Source organism: Gymnoscopelus microlampas, assembly GCF_963454915.1.
Source record: "Gymnoscopelus microlampas genome assembly, chromosome: 14".
Lineage (NCBI taxonomy): Eukaryota > Metazoa > Chordata > Actinopteri > Myctophiformes > Myctophidae > Gymnoscopelus > Gymnoscopelus microlampas.
This window is the reverse complement of record NC_139951.1, coordinates 51515342-51532999: the sequence shown is the minus strand read 5'-3', so window position 1 is coordinate 51532999 and position 17658 is coordinate 51515342. Positions and strand designations below refer to the sequence as shown.

The following is a 17658-nucleotide window of genomic DNA, read 5'->3' as shown; positions in this document are numbered from 1 at the left end:
AGGAGGGGTGAGTCGGGCAGGCGTTAGTGTTAACCCCTGGGTGACTTACAAGGGATTGCACGTTTGTCAATCACAATGAAGTACTTCATTGTGAATCACACTCTTCTGGATACCCACAGCAAGCAGATAGGGTTGAAGGCTCTCTGTGATGCTGTCCAGATGCCCCTGGACACTGGTCCCAGTCTGTGAAAAGAGAACTTTATTAGTCTTGCTATTAAAATTAGTCACCGTTTGCAAACAGTTTAGAGCCGGATCGCAATGGGATGTTTTGGTCACGATTAGGTAGCCTCCAGAATCACTTTTATTGCCACAATATGCAAGATGAACCATAAGGACATTTTCTGCTGTATAATTTATATTCTGCAAAATGTAAAGGACCCCCCAAAATGATATGAATTTGGCCGCGGACCCCCGTCTCAAAATATTTTGTTCCATGGACCCCCAGAAGCAAAGATTTGAGTTATTGTTCGCTTTAAAAGAATATGTATTTTCAAAAAACAGCAGATCTACAAGCTCATAGCGCGGCACTCGGTGCCGCGCTATGAGCTTGTATATCTGCTATTTTTGAATAGTCAAAGTGTAAAATAATGCTTTTTAGCTCAAATGAAAAAGTGACACAGACGCTTCCTCAGGTCTTAGTGGGTTAATGCAAGGCAGTTGAAGAGCCACATACATACATACATACAGCCACATATACAATGGCCTCACGACACTGGGTTTCTGTGGTTAGCTGGTTTTCCTCACAGACGGGAGCTCTGTCGCCAGCATTTGGACCACCTGTAACAGTGTAGAAACCACATATACTGCTGTAGCGGCTACCGCGGCCACCGCCTGCTTCTGTTGCTGCTGCTGTTGCTGCTGGTAATATGTGGAGGCAGCAGAGTACACGGCAGCCTCGTAGCCCGAGTAAGACGTACCTATGGAGCAGGAATAGGGGCAGTGATGAAGAAATGCATTTCAATCAAATATATTTTTTAAAGATAGCAATAGGCTCTATTCACAGCAGCCATATTATGAAGACATTCACAGGTGTTACCAATGATACTAATGAAAGCTCTGTTCCATTCTGGTCAAACAGAGTCAGGGTGCTGATATTGTGCATGTTGGCTCACTGGAAACACTCTGTTACACCAGTGGGTCTACAGTTGGGGTCCAGGGACCCTCATGGGCTTCCAAATGGCCCCTTGCAGGTGTGTAACTTTGAGAGTGTACAAATGTATGTAAATTTGTACACTCTCAGAGTTATGGGGGTCGTGGGAAACCACTGTGCTACACTAAATGGAACAGAGCCTTCATTAGTATCATTGGTAACACCTATGAAAGAAGTGATAATATGGCTGCTGTGCATACAGCCTATTCTAAGTCTACAAGCCACAGCATCTCAGAAAGAAATCAAATGTGTCAGTGTTTAACACTGGGAACTTTTGGCTTCCTCCTCCATTCTAAAATGTGCAGTCTAGCTAAACTGTGTTTTGAGTGACAAGATTCTGCATCTACGCCCGATGCGACACAACTCGCGTACGTTGAATAATTATGTTCGACTGAAGTGAATTTTGCGCAAGCGAATACGAGCGACAGCCTATGTATGGGGAACGTTGCAAAGTAATGAACACGTTGCATCCATTCAAAATTATTCAAAAATAGCAGATGCACAAGCTCGCAGCGCGGCACGAAGTGATGACTGTGAGATTGTACATCTGCTATTTTTGAACATTTATTGAGAGATCTTTTAAGTGTTCTTAAAACGTGTTTTGCTATACAGCTAAAATCTAAAATGACAGATGCTTTCCCGGTTTTAATGGGTTATTATAACGATGGCACCCAGATCAATTAAATGTGTTTCTGCAGCTCACATTCTACTATATTGCTCGACTACGTTTGGGTTTAGCGTGTGGGTAACTTGTATGTGTGGGTGACGGCCGGGCATTTCCTTACCAGAATATGTGACAGCGTTGGTGCTGTAGGTCGGGCTCTGGGAGTACGACGGCACTACGGACGCTCCAGCAGAGGGTACGGGCTGCACGGTGGACGACACCGGGTAGATGGAGAAGGTGGAGGTGGCCTTGCTGGGCGTGGCCGGTTTGATGGCAGTCACCTGGCGCGTCTGCTGGGTCTGGGTGTACGGCGTCATACATTGCGTGTACGCTGGTTTGGGGGCTATGTGGGGAAATAGAGAATAGTACAAAACGATGACTTTTTTTTAAAGGTTGCACAAAACACAAAACATATCCATTATCCAAAAAACATGTGGGATATGGCTTGTGATATGTGGCTTGTGATATGGCTTGTGATATGGCTTGGGATATGGGATATGTCCCCCCCAGCCCAGCTGGGGGGGACAGCCCTCGAAGAACATCAAGGTCTTTACTTCACCTGAAAGGAGGAAACGATACAGGATGAGCGATTCTGGATGTCTACATTGGTTAACAGATAGTCACTAGTGCAGCATGACATGATAAAAAATGATGCCATGTACAGTTAAGTTATTGGATATTGCAACGGCGACAATATAACATATTATATAAATGGATCACAGGGTGGTAGGTGACTAGTCCTCCGCAAAACCTGTGTTTTGTGTCTATTTCCCACTCTCTCTGTACTCAGTTTGCTGTCGCTCTTTTATCTAAAATTCCCTAAATAAATATAATATATTTAAAGAAAACTAATTTTTTTTTTTTTTTATTTAACCTTTATTTCACCAGAGAAATCACATTGAGACTAGTGTCTCTTTTACAAGTGTGCCCTGGCCAAGAGAAGAGGCAAATAAAATGTTACACAGCTGGACTATGAGCAAGCATTGTGCAGGCCTAATGGTCACCATGCCCTAGTCCACATAGGGACCAAGCACATTGACTGTGGAGATGCTGCAGTTGAGAGCAGAGGTGCTACTCACTGTTGGCAAGCGTGAAGGGCTGCAGGTAGAACTTGTGACAGGTGCCCAGGCGAGGCTTGGTGAGGAGCTGGTCCATGGACATCACCAGGTCTCCCTGGGTCATCCGACTCACCCTTTCCAGGACTTGCTGTAAATGCAAACAAAACAGAGGGAAAAGTACTGAGAACATAGACAGCTGAATGAATCAACAGTGACCTAGCGGGCGTACAGTATCATCGATTACCTAATAACTGAAAAGAAAGCAAAAATGTGCAATAGTTTGTACAGAGGAATAGGGCTGCAACTATTGATTATTTTCTTAGCGATTCTTTTATTGATTACAATTTCGATTGATAAACGAGAAGTGCAGTTAAAAAAAATTATATATATAAAGTTGTTTATATATCAAAGAATTTATGTGAAATAATTGTAATTTATTTTTTTCTGATTAACCACTTAATGGTCCTAATTTGTTGCACAAAGGTGTCGTTAAAATAGCTGATCTACAAGCTTATGTAGATGGAATGCGTTGTGAGCTTGTAAGTTTGCTATTTTTGCTATTGAAAAAAAAATAGCATTACAATGTTATTTTATTGTTTCTGAAATTGCTAACCTGAATTGCTAATCTCCTCACTGCTTTCTGACTTGGATGAAGGAGATGAATAGAAATGTAAACGGTGCCAGGTGGAAGTAAATGGTAAAGCATACAGTGTTTTCCATCACGTGGTCGACAGGGGACATTTTATACTGTATTTAATTGGAGAGTACTCGTGCACATCTAGAGTGGGAGGTGCTGGTGGCAAGAACAAAGTAAAGTCACCGACCCTAGGCAGGAGCCTTACAATACTGTCACTGTAGGGGTAGACCTATTGGATTTATGTAACAAACTCAATGAAATCTTAGGGTTTAAATGATTAAATGAGAGGAAGACCATTTATTTAAAAATAGAACTATGTTCCTTTTTAGAGTTGCCCTTTTCATAAGGTTATTTTGGATTGTAATCTCTTTAATGAATATCCCTCGAGTTCTCTTATCTGACTGCCCATTTTTGTTTGTATGTCTTTAACCTTCAGGACAGATTGGGTGGGTCAGCTATTACTTTATGTCACAGATCATTGATAACCGTTTAAAAACATTTTTATATCCCATTTATGTTTGTGTATTATACTATGTAGCCTACTAATTGTATAAACTTTTTGTATTTATCTGTGCTTGTGTGACATTGACTTGTAAAGTAATATTATGATTTGCTGAGCTGTGTGATGGGGGCAGGTTAGTCAATACTACAGCCCATTATAAATGAATGTAAGATCACTTCCTTTTAGAAATGAACCTGATGAAGCACGTATGTTTGTGTATGTCGTTTGTGTAGGCTGCACCAACGCTCCTGATTTCGTGTATAGAGGGGCGGGTGTATAGAGCCGCAGAGTGATGCGGCTGCATCCCATTGGTTCACCGATCTGTCCGTCAACCCCCGCCCCGTTAACACAACATTACGAGCGACGCCCACTGCACTCTGGTTGGTTGGGGAAATGAAACACTTCCTATAGACGCCTTAACAGACGACGTCACACTGATACGAAACAGTATGCGCACGCAGGTCGGCAGCAAAAGAACCCCACCGCTCATAAGATGCAATGTAAAAGTGGTCACAGTCTCACGTGTAAAAATGCATCCTATCAAACTATCAGATGATGTTTTTCTCCCAGTGTGGAGGAAGAATGCTTAGGATTTTTACTGTGATCTCTCGCTCTTGAAATATATAATCCTTGGTTTCTGTTGTGTGTAAATAATAATAACAATTCAAAGCAGTTGTCCTCAAAACTCCACCTCCAGTGGCTGTCATAGGAACGGAGGGAGCGCTCTATGATCATGGCATCAGAACCTGCTTGGCTCGCGCAGCTGCAGCCCGTCAAGACTAATTTATGCTCCGTCCCGCGAAGGTGTCGCGCGCAGAGCCTAACGGCCGAGAATAGCAGATCTCCAAGCTCACAGCGGTCTCATCCGTGACGCGGTTGTGAGCTTGTATGTCAGCTGTTCTCGTTGCGCAATACCGTTACGCGATGAAGTATATATGTGTCGCCAGGGCGCACCCCACTAGCCTACACACAGAGGAGGTTGAATGAACTGAAACAAGCTCACCCCAAAACAGCAGGTTTGGGGATCTGTTGGGAATTGATTACATGAAACAGTCACCTGTACGTCCAGTCCCAATGTTTGTAAACAAATAATTGGTCTATACCGGGTACACCGACGCGTTCCTCCAGGCTTTTATTTTTTAGCAAAACTAAACAATAAAAGTCTGGAGATCGAGGCTATCGTTTGTGTAACTCAGTGGTTTTCATGTCAACGATCCCTAAATGCTGTGCAGACCCAATTTTTAAATATTTTCAAAGAGAAGATTTGTCAACATTTTATGGAAGATTGCAGATCTCCAACACATTTACAGAGTACATTTACATACACATGCTGCACTCTGCAAGCTCACAACAAGTTGTGTTGTGAGCGTGTAGATCAGATATTTTCGGAATGTATCGTACAACAAAATATATAGCGTTTAATTAAGACATTTCTGTTTCAGGGGAAATGGGTGGTTGGCCTGCTGTACCTTCTTGTGGGCGATGTTCTTAGTGCAAACAAAACCATTCACCACGGATGAGTCAAACTTCTTCCCTCCAGGAATCTGAGGGGAAAAGAAAGTGGAGATTTAAGCTGTATTAGTTATTTATAAGATAACAAATCAAGTCTCGAACTCGTATCATATAAAACTAATGGTCTTGTTACAGTATATTCAAACACAAGCATCCACGTTCACCACTTAAACCCCCCAGGGGTCTATACTTGGCCCCCTCCTTTTTTCCCTTCTTCTTCTTCTTTCGTGTAACGTCAGAGGTCCAACTCAGTGTCGTGTAGCCATGCCCGCATCTCTGGTCCTAGGTCAAAGAGGCTGGCTTCCGAGGGTGGTCTACATAAGGGGCAGATGGTGATTATATGGTCGGCGGTCTGCTCAAGGTCACCGCACTCGCATGCCGCACTGTCCGCCAAGCCCCACGTCTTCATTGATGTTTTAAAGCGACCGACCCCAGTTCGTAGACGGTTCAGTGTGGTCCATTGCCGGCGTGGTAGGTCATCTCCTCCAATGGCGCCATCTCCTGGGTCCCAGAATCAGCTTTATTGTCACATCACAGGTTTACAGAAGTAAAGAAGTGGGTGAAATCAGTTTTCGTGCATAGTTCCCATCGTATCGTTATTTCCATAGAAGAAAAAAAGGGAAGAAGAGGGGGGGGCAAGGGGGCAAAGGAGATCAAAACAAGAAAGAACAAAGAAACTAAAAACAAATTGTCTACATATTTACACATGGTACCTGAGATAAGATATAAAGGTGCGTGAGCATAGCAGCCAGCAAATCTCTTGCCATGTGACATCTGAATCCAGTCTCACCAGTAATAACAGGAATGGCATTTTACCTTCTTGATGTGGACCAGCTGTCGGATGTCCATGTCATCGTCGCAGCTACGGACATCGGGCCGTACGGTCTGCACCACCTGTCGGACCACAGGGACGATGATGTCTCGCCATGACAGGGACAAAGACTCGCTGTAGAGCAGCTGCTGCAGTAGCGCCATCATCTGGCTGTGGTTGGCCGAACTGCAGGTGGGGAGACAGACGGAGATGGGAAGATGCTTAAAAAAATTAAAATAAATCATCAATAGCATTCATACGTATACAGAAAGTTCTTAAGACTTTCCAGTCCATCAAGCTACTCTCATGAGAAATTTATTGGAATGATACCAACAAACATTTAGTGACTGCATTCTGGAGTGTTGCGATATACAGATATTTGACTGTGTACAGACCGAAATGTGAAATTATTCAAATAATCAAGTATAAAATAAGGTTTAAGTGCTTAACCAGGCTAGTCAATTATCAAAGAAAATCTAGTCGCATTTTTTCACGTTCATATATATATATATATATTTAAAAAAAAGAATATCCCAACAGAAACGCACTTCTTGATCATTCAATTAATCAAAACAGTAATCGAAGAAGATAAGCCCTATGTTAAACATGGGACCAATGTCTCTACTAACAGCAGTCGCTCCATGGCCTTCTCCCCGTTCTCCTCTCGGAGCTGGTCCAGAGAACTGTGATGCCAACCCAGAGGAGTGAACAGCATCTCTTTGGCCTTCACCTCCACACGACGGTTAAACAGAGATTCTGTGGAAAGAGCCAGCGTTAGCCTGGTCACCGTAAAGTCTTCTAACATTCAATATTACTTTGATAAAAACAAAAGAGGAAGTGGGGAATTCCTAACCCTTGATGAACGCATCACTGATGGAAATGCTCTGTCCTCCGTCCTCAGACACCAAAAACTCAGCTGATATATGTATAGCGACAAGAGAAAAAGATGCAGAGATGAATGAACTAATATAAATATACTGTAGTTTCACCTCAGCAAGTATAAAAACAGCTTGTTTGTCAAGCAGATGAGAGTTTCCTCTCAATGCGATTATGCGAGAATAATGTGTGCGTCTACTTACCTCTCTGCTCGGCAGGCAGAGGTACATGGGGATACTTGGACTGCTTCTTGATGTGGAAGTTAACATTATCTTGTTCCATGTTCAGGTTGATGGAGGCTGCCGAGTCGCTGTCCACAGCAGACTGGAAACTGCTGACCGATGTCCTCTTGCTGGGGCTGGCTGAGTCTGGGCAAAGGAAACACACACAGAAAGAAAGAAAGAAAGAAAGAAAGACACAAGAGAAAGAAAGAGAGAGAGAGAGAGAAAGACACAAGAGAGAGAAAGAAAGAGGGAGAGAAGGGGGAGAGAGAGACATAGCAGATGAGAAATCATCAGGAGGCTACTGGGATTTTACCCTGTACAACCAAATTAAAGACAGCTAGTCTAAGACTGGGTGAAGCCCTAATCAGGTTACATATTAACGGTATACCTTACAACAGTGTTCCCAACCCATTAAGACCTGAGGCGATTCTTTAAAAAAATCTAAATCCTAACAGTTTTAAAAAAAATATATTAAAAAAAAATATATATATAAACAACGATTTTTCAAAAATAGCAGATCTATAAGCTCGTAGCGCGGCACTCGGTGCCGTGCTATGAGCTTGTATATCTGCTATTTTTGAATAGCCCAAAGAAACCTTAAAATGAGACGCAGATGCGTCCCCGGTCTTAATGGGTTAACTCCAGTCCTAAAGACCAAGTCTACTTCTAGTATACTACTCACACAGTCAATTAACATCAATCATAATATCGATATCAAAGGTATTCGGTTAAAAAGATGCCACCTGTGATACACACTAGAGGTGTAATCGTTGTCATCTGCGAGTTGCTCCGGGTCGCTATCATCAAACTTGATGTCTTTGAACCAGGATGGTTCCGAGTGCCCCTCCACGGAATTGACGCTGTCTGGAGATGGCGTCTCTGAGAACTCTGTGCTCTGAGGATCAGGAAAATAAATTAGAGGCAATGTGGTTTGTAAGCTGCCTAAAAAAGTATTGATTTGTTTTCTTTCACCACTCCCAATGTTTTCCATTGACTACCTGGAGTGGGCGGTAGAGAGCGTACTCATCCCTGAACAGCTGGTCATTGTGAGTGACACAGTCCAGCCAGCGCCCATCTACCAATGCCTGGCCTATGGCTATAGCCTGGGCCCTGCAACACAGAGGGGAACAGGATGGACAAGACAAGATAAGTTTAATTTCTCTCGGGAAGTGGAGCATTTTCATTTACCATATTCACATGGCGGCCATTTTGCTCTTACAGAACATCAGACTCGGGAGTGGCCAGTTTCATCTCTTATAGCTTTCTTAACCTAACGTCCATGGAAACAGGTTCCAGAAGATGTACCTCGTGGAGATGGTGCCACTCCTCAGCAGCCAGTTGACCAGCTCCTTTCCCACAATACAGTTTGGGTAGGTCCTCAGCCAGTAGCGGTGGTCCTGGAACTCCATCCCTGTGTTGTTGTTGCAGATCTTCTTCCACAGTTCCTTCAGCTGGGATGAGTCCTGATGGTCATACATCAATAATTAACCACTTAAAACCCTATATACTTTTTCTACTACCAAATTTGTAGATCTGCAATTTTTTCCAAATGTTTGCCCATTTTTGCTGAATGGTCTCCTATTATGACATGCCCAGAGTAGGGACGCGAGGTTTAAAATGGTAAAATGTCAGTCGTGTTATATTTTTGACAAGTGAGGGCACTTACATGCGTGGTAATATAATGCATAATCATATTCCAAATAAAGGACTTTAACTCGATTAGATTTCTACTAAATCTTTCAATTTATACATGTAAGCATCTTTGTCAGATTTCCTTTGTTTTTCTCCTTGGTAAAATGAACATAGAACAGAGATTGATCACCAGAAGGATCTTTCTCTCCTCCTCGCTGTGGTCCTGCTTGGTGCCCGTCTTGGTGCTGGACATGGCGCGACTGGTCTGCGGGCTAACTGAACTGTCATAGGAGGGCACCCTGGAGGAGCCAGACCGGTCTAGGGACAGATTGGTCACACTGGCAGATCTGCAGGGGAAATCACGCAGGAGGCAGTCTGACCGCTGAACCCAAAGAATGCTGAATCAAGGTGGAATCTACCACTCAGAGAAGCAACTGACCTCTTCCTAGCAGGTGATTTGCCTACGTCTTCTTGTAGTGTTGACAATCTGGAGCTGAGGCCACTGTTCTGTGACTCCTGATGAATCAAGCTGCTGCTGCTACCGCACACACACACACACACACACACAACTTAACCTTTAGCAACTGTGATCATTTCACTCCCCTTGATTCGTTATGCAACACCAGCTGTATTTAAAGGTACAGTGTGTACGTCAATAAGATGTGTACTAAAGACAAATGTAAGTAGAGGTAAAATGAATCAGACTCCATTTACAGGAAGCTAAAGGCGAAACAGATGTGAAACGTTGAAGAAAAAAAGAAAACAGGAAGCAAGACTCACTTCTTTCTCATCCCAATAGGAGTTTTTCTATGCCAGGAGAGAGGGGGAAAAGATTTTCTTTGAGACAGGTCAAAAGATACACAAGTAGAAGGTGCACATTGATTGAGTCAGTCAAAGAGACATGAATGCTATTTTACATTCACAAACACAAGCACTGGAGCACAAAATACAAGCACTGTTAAATGAGACCTCAGACAGAAACTTTAATTAACATTCTTTTACAGTTGATCTCCCTTTTATGCATGGTAAATGTGATTAAAACCTAACCCCATAAATGGCTGGAAAGAAACTGAAGAGAAACTACATGAGAGAGAAGCTTCAACGAGGCCTCTTGATAAACAATGTTGTCGGCACATACCAAGGCCTTATCAGTATTAATCTCTACGGTGAGTGATTAAGTGGATATGTCTAAAATGGCTCCTTCTCTCCATATATCCTTGAGGGTTTGACTTCTTTCAGTTGCAATGGCTCCTCTGAACCAAATAATGTCGGAATCACTTGCTAGAACCTTATATATTCTTATAAATTCAAGGCTTTTTAATGTTTAGATCATCCCATTTAGGCAACGGATTGGAAACTGTCAAAGGGATTGAACTGGATTTTATAATCTCAACATGCCATTGATGACTGATCCCAGTGAATCTTGACAATGCACAGCAAACAAAAAAAGCAGCACACAACGGCAAGGAAGCATAGCAGACATTTCAACAAGTATACCATAAATCAGAGAGGGGGAAATAAAGTAGAATAACAATCAAGGAAGGCAAAATAAATGGGTAGAAAAACAAAAAAATGGTTTGTGTATCTAAATTAGAATTCTAACATGACATACTGTGTATGAATATAAACCATGCATGCTAATAAGAAGTCCAATTGTATAATAATCAAATATGGTGCATCCATAAGCTCAAATCTAATGTAAAGTAAATAATATGGTTTGTCATGCAGGGTGGATTCAGGACAGGCAAATATTCCAATTCCGATGTACAGCAAAAGAGTGGAGGCAGGCATGGATTCACACAGGAGGAAACATGCAGCATGCCATGTATCTCTGATACTATACTCACCAGAGCCCCCCCCCCCCCCCCGACTTTAGCCATTGCCAATTCCCCCCCATGTGTATAGCCCCTGTTACTTTAGGGCTGGGGGAATATAGAGACATTATATTGATATTGTGATTATGAGATTAGATCTTGTCTGGGTTTTTGGATATCGTAATTTGGTAAGTGTTTTAAAGGCTGCATTCAAAGTAAAGTGACGTACTTTTGTGAACCTAACTGACTGTTCTAGCAGTTCTATTATTTGTCTTTACACACTTAGTTATTATATAGGCAGTACTAATGATTGTTTATCAAAAACCTCATTGTGTAAATATTTGTGAAAGCACTAACAGTCATCCCTACAATTTCGTCATATTACCATACCAATATCTATTTGGTCAAACATATTGTGATATTTGATATTGTCCATATCACCCAGCCTTACTACTGTTGCTCTTTGGTAGGGTATAGACAACCACGTCTCCTCTGATGAGGTCACACATGTTTTTACCCGACAGTATGGGGTAGGTGTAATGTGTGCAGAGCAACACAATATCCCTCCCAGTTCCACTTGCAGGCCCCCCAACCTGTAGGAGTCACTAGTGCGAGAGATCGCCCTCCCCTGCTGGCTTCCTACTGGCAAACATGGCCAATAGGCTCTGTGCACAACTGTAGCCCCAAGGTTCTAGAAGGAGGCATACCCGTTTCCTGTTCCGGTTCAGTTTACCATAACTTTGTTTGATTGGTTCGGCAGAAGATTTGAACAAGAAACACATTCACAAGTGTTTCCTGTTACAATCTGCTGCCTAGGAAGTCAACAGGAGTGCATGTTCATATGACCTGAAGAAGATCCACAGCGGATCGAAACCCAGGAGTACAGAGACAATTGTATGAAATCTTTTTAAAAACTTTGAAGTTTCAATTAACTGTTTTTAAATTCCACTGGATTTAACAGTGGCCCAACAGGATTCCAAAACTCCATTTAGTCCTAAATGTGTAAGCTTGTGTTCACCTCTGCCAGGCCAGGTCTTCCTCTAGGAAGATGTTCCTGCTGGCCTTGCGTCCTCCCACAGGGGTCCGTGGCTCGCTGGGCTCCAACACACACACAGAACAGGGAGAGTCCGACAGAGCGCTCAGGTCCTCGCCAATGGAACAACCCGAGTCAGCAGAATGGGCGTAGCTTAGCGCTATTTTACGACAGTAGGTACATGCCCGCAAGTCTCCTACATGCACGCACAGAGAAAGAGAGAGAGAGGGAGAGGGAGAGGGAGAAGGGAGGGGCAGTATGGAATATAGAAAGAAAGACCTTTGTGTTTTCTTAGTTGGTAACTGAATTATTCCTAACAAGCCCCTTTTCCATTTAAGTAAAATTCAATTCAAATTTAATTGAAGTTAATCATCATTACTTTACAAACACCACCATTCAGAGAATATTAAATGATATTGTATAAAATACTTTGTCGTCTCATGCACAAACAACACACACGCACCGCTCAAAGGAAGAGTGCTCAGGTTAAAGTCCCAGATTGTAGCTTTAATAGTATCATCTCCCTCCAGCAGCACTCACCTGTGTAGCCCATGGACTTTCCAGGGATTTCCTGGTTGCAGCAACGGCTGCAGAAGATCTGGCCACACAGTCTGCAATGATGGCGGCGGCGGAAGGTAGTGAACTTCTCATTACAGTCGTAACACTCCTTACACTGACTGTCTGGCATACAGTATTGCTTCAGATCGCTGTCCTAGTGGACAACAAATCACCACAAAACACTGTGTCTTTGCACTGACCTCATAGTCACGAGCCGCAGGCTTTGAATGCAATGGTGTGAAACATCAAAAACGTGCGACTATAATAACAGATATCGCTTTAGATCAAGCAGGTGGTGTAAAGAACATTTCAAGGGTCTGGCAAAACGTGTGACACTGACACACGATTGATTTTACTTCGGGGGTGTTTGATTTCATACCTGGCTCTTTCCCTCCATGATTTCCTTTAGCCTCTTCAGAGCCGTACGGAGTTGCACAGCTGTGCGAGGGTCATGACTTCCCAGAGGGGTTTCAGATTTCCTGCGTCCCTCTAAGAAAACACAGCCACGCACACGCACACACACACACACACACACACACACACACACACACACAAGATAACTAAAAAAGACAGTGCATGATTTCTTTATCTAAAAATCAATGTTGCCACATTGTCAATTATCCCAGTTAAATAAAAAAAACAATGTAAATAATTAACAGAAAAAATAAAAAATGTTCTCTAAAGCTTGCGTTCATCAAAGCTTACCATAGGACTGACCGTTATAACAAAACAGAGCTAGAACTGTGAGAATTTGACAATGCAACAACTACATTCTAATTAGTTTTGAATGTGACCAAATTGATTAGGCAAGAAACAACAAAAAACGTTGTCATTTGTGTAGAATTAAAGGGTTAGCTCGCAAATGATTAATCACAAACATCTTTCCAGTTATTATTACCACTTTGAACATCTGGGCGACCAGTAGAAAGCACTCCATTGCAAATGCCAATAATTAAGTAAATTACCACACACACACACATTGCAAAACAAACTCACATGCACAGACACATACTGTAAGTGTTGGTATTAGGCTATTCTGTGAGACCAAGTAGTTAATGCCTGGACAAAAGTATAATTAGCAAACCACACAGCACAGAAGAGCCTCACCTGGCCAATCCACTGTAATCAGAAAAGACATGAGAATGGATGTTACAGTCTGCCATGGTGTTTCCATTCATGTTCTGTCTTTTTCAAAGGTGAAACATGTTTTTCAAACCTCCATAAATGTCAGACTTCAGAGAAGCATAAGATACTTACTGCTGTCTATGAAAAGCCATAACCAAAGAATATTAGAGCGGATCACTTGGTGTAACAAACGAGACATTCTAGACACATTATTTAGTTTGATTCCAAAATGAGCCATTTGAAAAGAGGGACATCTTTCAAATTACAGATAGCACAGATTAAAAAAGCTCATGGAACACTAGAAGTTCAGTCATTTACTGTAGATGGTGTCAAAATGAATTTCTGTTTTAGCATTAAAATGTGCAACAGATATAGAATGCTCATAGCAAACTTTGAGTAATATAGAATTATATTATGATATAGTGTTTTGGAATAGGGCTGTCGTTTCCTACCTCAGTGGATGCAATCCTATGGTTGGTAACATCAAATGTATGATCCAGTCCAAATAATGGGAGGCATTCACATGACAACCTTTAATAGGGCAGCTAACCTTCTACTCCAGCTACAGCTGTCTGGCTTCTGTCTACCAAGACACTATGTTATCACTGATTGGTTTATTCACTGCAAGAGAGAGACTTCAATAAAAGGCCAAAGTTTACAGTTAGGGGTATTGCATCATCAAATGTGGAAAGAACCCATATTGGCCTTTTGGAGGGCCCTGCAAACAAGTTGGTGAAGGTTTAGATCAAAATGACCAGGCCAACTAGTTATAATGAAGTAAAAAACACATTGATCTGGTCTGTCTGTCTGTCTGTCTGTCTGTCTGTGTGTGAGCACTCCAACACAATGCTAGTGATCAAATGCCAGTGACTGTTTCATGATATATCAGTTTCAATTACTGTACGTACTTTTTGAGCGGTGTAGCCGCTCCTATAAGTGGGGTTGGGACCCATGAGGTAGGAGACACAAAGGAGACTCTTTGTGTCTCCGACCTTAACCGCTGCTGGTCATGAAATTATTGGCTTTGGAATGCGACAAAAACTAAAAAATATCCATGAATTCAATGGGGTGACTAATCGATAGGAAAAAAGTATTTTGGGGGCGAACTATCCCTTTAACTGTTATAACAGTGATAATTCCTTGAAAGATACCTAGATCCTATTAAAAAGCATGACTCTTTCCAATTAATTCATTTTATGGAACTATGAACCCAGATTTTTTTCTCCCAATTACACTAGATCCTTGTTTTTCCTTAGAGGTTTTCTTTGAAAAAACCCTTGTTTGTATGTGTCTGTGTGTTTGTGATGGGAGCTTGTACGAAAAAGTACTGTATTTCACCCACTCTATACCTGTAAAATTGTGATGGGACAATAAAGTTGAGGTTGTTGAAGTTGAGTGTGTGTGTGTTACGGTGCGTGGGAGAAGCTCAGGGTGTTGTTTGCGGTATGAGCCAGAGCTGTGAACAGAGGGGGTGGGGCTGGAGGACCAGCTACTCCTGTCTCTTTGTGGGGACGAAGACCCAGAATCCGGCTTTTCTGAGCCTGCCGACGGAGGACGTCCCTCTTCTACAGACACAAGGACAGAATGAGAGAGATAGAAACAGAAAGAGTAGCAGAGAGAAGAGTAGATTATCTATTGATAACACTCCTCCCCAGACCATGATGATATGGTCTGGGGAGGTCCTTATTCTCCTTCACTTGAGCCTAAATTAGGGAAAAACATAATTGTTTGTTGTTTCGACTATTTCACCAGGACAGGATCATATAGATAAAAGAAGGTGAACTCATATGGAAGTAGAGAAGAACACCACTAGAAAACAAAAGTGTCAGCATCACTGACATTGATCAATACTGATCAATTTCCACTTCCTTCAGCTGTTACATCAACAAGGTTAGTCCCTCGGGTCATTGTAGAAGAAGGATCACATCACAAGAAGGAATTTCTGAAAGACAATATAGCACAGTGTTCAAAACCTCTGAACACTGAGGGGGGTGTTCCTACAGTAGCAGGCAGCACAGGAATCCACACACATGACGAGTCACGTGGCAGGCAGGCCGGCTCATGGAGCCTTTTCCAACAGTGCAACTGCAGTCTTATAAACTGACATGACTTTGGTAAGATAAACTGACATGACTTTGGTAAGATTCCAAGTCTCCTTTTTCCTACAAATCACTTAGATGCAATTGAGGAAAGCAGGCTTTTATGCATCTTTTCCCTTTCTCCTGCAGCAGATTTAGATACATTTACAAAATGGCATATTATTCAAGCTTCTTAGGCCTACTTCACTAATGACAAAATTAACAATTACAATGTTGACCTTTCACTTAAAACAGAAATTTGATTTGGCAAGCTTTTGACAAGCCATTGAAAATACTTCCAAAATGTTAATCAAGTCCATGATCATAACACCAGAGGCAGCTCCACAAACCATGTTCAACCCAGATTTGGCACAACAAAGGGAATGAACTCTTTCTCATGCTATTCATCTAAAATGTGGAATGCCCTACCAAAAAGAGTAAAGGAGTGTAAAACCCTACTCACTTTCAAAAATGCCCTAAAGATACACCTTCAGGAGGCTGCAATTCAAAAATGGCCCCTGTCCAAGTCCTAACCTACCCCATGTCCTAACCTAACCTACCCCCCCCCCCCTCTCTCTTTCTTTTTTTGTACATATTTTTCACCCTTCATACCAGTAACCTGTAAACTGATTGTATGACATTCTGTATAGTAGCGTGTATATCTGTCTGTCTGTCTCTTATATGTCATCATGATTTGTGTGCGTGGGGATCTCATCTTAAACAAGCTACGTGCTTAACTGAGCTATCCAGTTTAGTAGACCTTGTATTGCGAATTTGTACTTCCATGTACTGTTATGTACTGTCATGTACTGTTCTCATGTCTTACTAAATAAAGTACATCAATCAATCAAAAAATTATTATTTCCTTTTAACTTCCAGCAGCAGGCAAGAACTACTGGATAAAATGGATGTGGCTTAAGTTCACATCACCAGCTCTTCACTGATGCTTCTGCGTGCGTGTATCGCTGACCTTTGTTGTTGAAGCGGAACAGGTTGACAAAGGAGCTGTATGCTGAGCGCAGTGGTGGCTCATCCTGCTCTGGCGTTAACGGCTTGAAATGCGTCAGGTGTGAGGGACTGGCGGGAGACAGGACAGGCGGCTCTACGCTCCACTCCGTAGAGGACGAAGAGGAGGACTTGTCATCTGCAGCCATGTCACTGCTAGTCCTGGTGGGGAGTCAACAACATATTAGACGACTAGTTGGCTTTTGAGGAGCTCACGTATTCAAGTAAAAAAATGCCTTGAGCATGTCTACTTTTATGGTTGACCCGAAAGCTGAAATACTAAGTGCACAGCCTCGCTTCCCTGCTGCTTCATCTTAAGATTTGTTTTTTTTAAAGCATCAGAATGTTAAATGGACCGCTTCTCCTTTACTCTGATCACTGGATCCACGACACAGAATGTTTGGAACATTTGGTTCCATCTGTACCCTCGCGGAGTTAAAATTAGATCGGGGGGGGGGGGGGGGGGGGTCGCCCATAATATGGGGTCGTGGTATATTAAAGTTTGAAGCTAGCGTGAAGCTAACGTTAGCCAGCCATACATACCTTGATGCAGAGATGCTCGTAGGCCTGCGTCCTGCGTCGCTGACGCACCATATTGCGAAAGGACGCATTCATGACAACTCTAGTGCGTCCATGGGACGCAGCTCCGATTAGCTCCGATAATATATAATATTTGTCAGCTGTGATCTATATGGACTCTCTCGGTTAGGCACCGTTGGTGGAGAAGTATAACTCTCCGGTTAGACACCGTTGTACTGGAGAAGTATAACTCGGTTAAACGGCGTTGTGTGGCAGAAGCAGCAGCACAGCCCCTCGCTGTTAGTCTACGCTACTCACACACAGAGAGAGAGAGAGACGGCATGAGGACCTGCTCTTAAACGTGTTAAAACGTCTTGGATAGACCACTGTCTGGAATAATAACTGATCATCATACATACAGGTCTACTACTAATCTCTGTTGCTGTTGTCATCTTAAATT

The 17658-nt window shown here is 42.5% G+C and overlaps 2 protein-coding genes across 2 annotated transcripts in view; both read right to left on the bottom strand.

Moving 5' to 3' along the window:
- Positions 1-578: 578 nt before the first annotated feature.
- LOC311060426 (zinc finger RNA-binding protein-like) overlaps positions 579-17658 on the bottom strand; it is a 110509-nt gene continuing 93429 nt past the window's right edge. The window contains exons 2-3 of the mRNA XM_084078605.1: positions 1936-2157; positions 579-917 (exon numbers count right to left, since the gene is read on the bottom strand). Of these exons, the coding sequence (XP_083934731.1) occupies positions 727-917; positions 1936-2131 (387 nt within the window). The 5' untranslated portion in view covers positions 2132-2157 and the 3' untranslated portion in view covers positions 579-726. The remainder of the gene's footprint in view (positions 918-1935; positions 2158-17658) is intronic.
- LOC311059592 (1-phosphatidylinositol 3-phosphate 5-kinase-like) lies at positions 6930-16828 on the bottom strand (the record flags this gene model as incomplete). The annotated part of the gene is made up of 15 exons (XM_084077596.1): positions 6930-7090; positions 7414-7578; positions 8191-8329; positions 8433-8544; positions 8740-8897; positions 9257-9413; positions 9506-9604; positions 9847-9873; positions 11899-12109; positions 12454-12625; positions 12851-12960; positions 13177-13183; positions 13579-13590; positions 15007-15161; positions 16645-16828. 15 exons carry the CDS (start codon positions 16826-16828, stop codon positions 6930-6932), a joined length of 1869 nt encoding a protein of 622 aa, XP_083933722.1.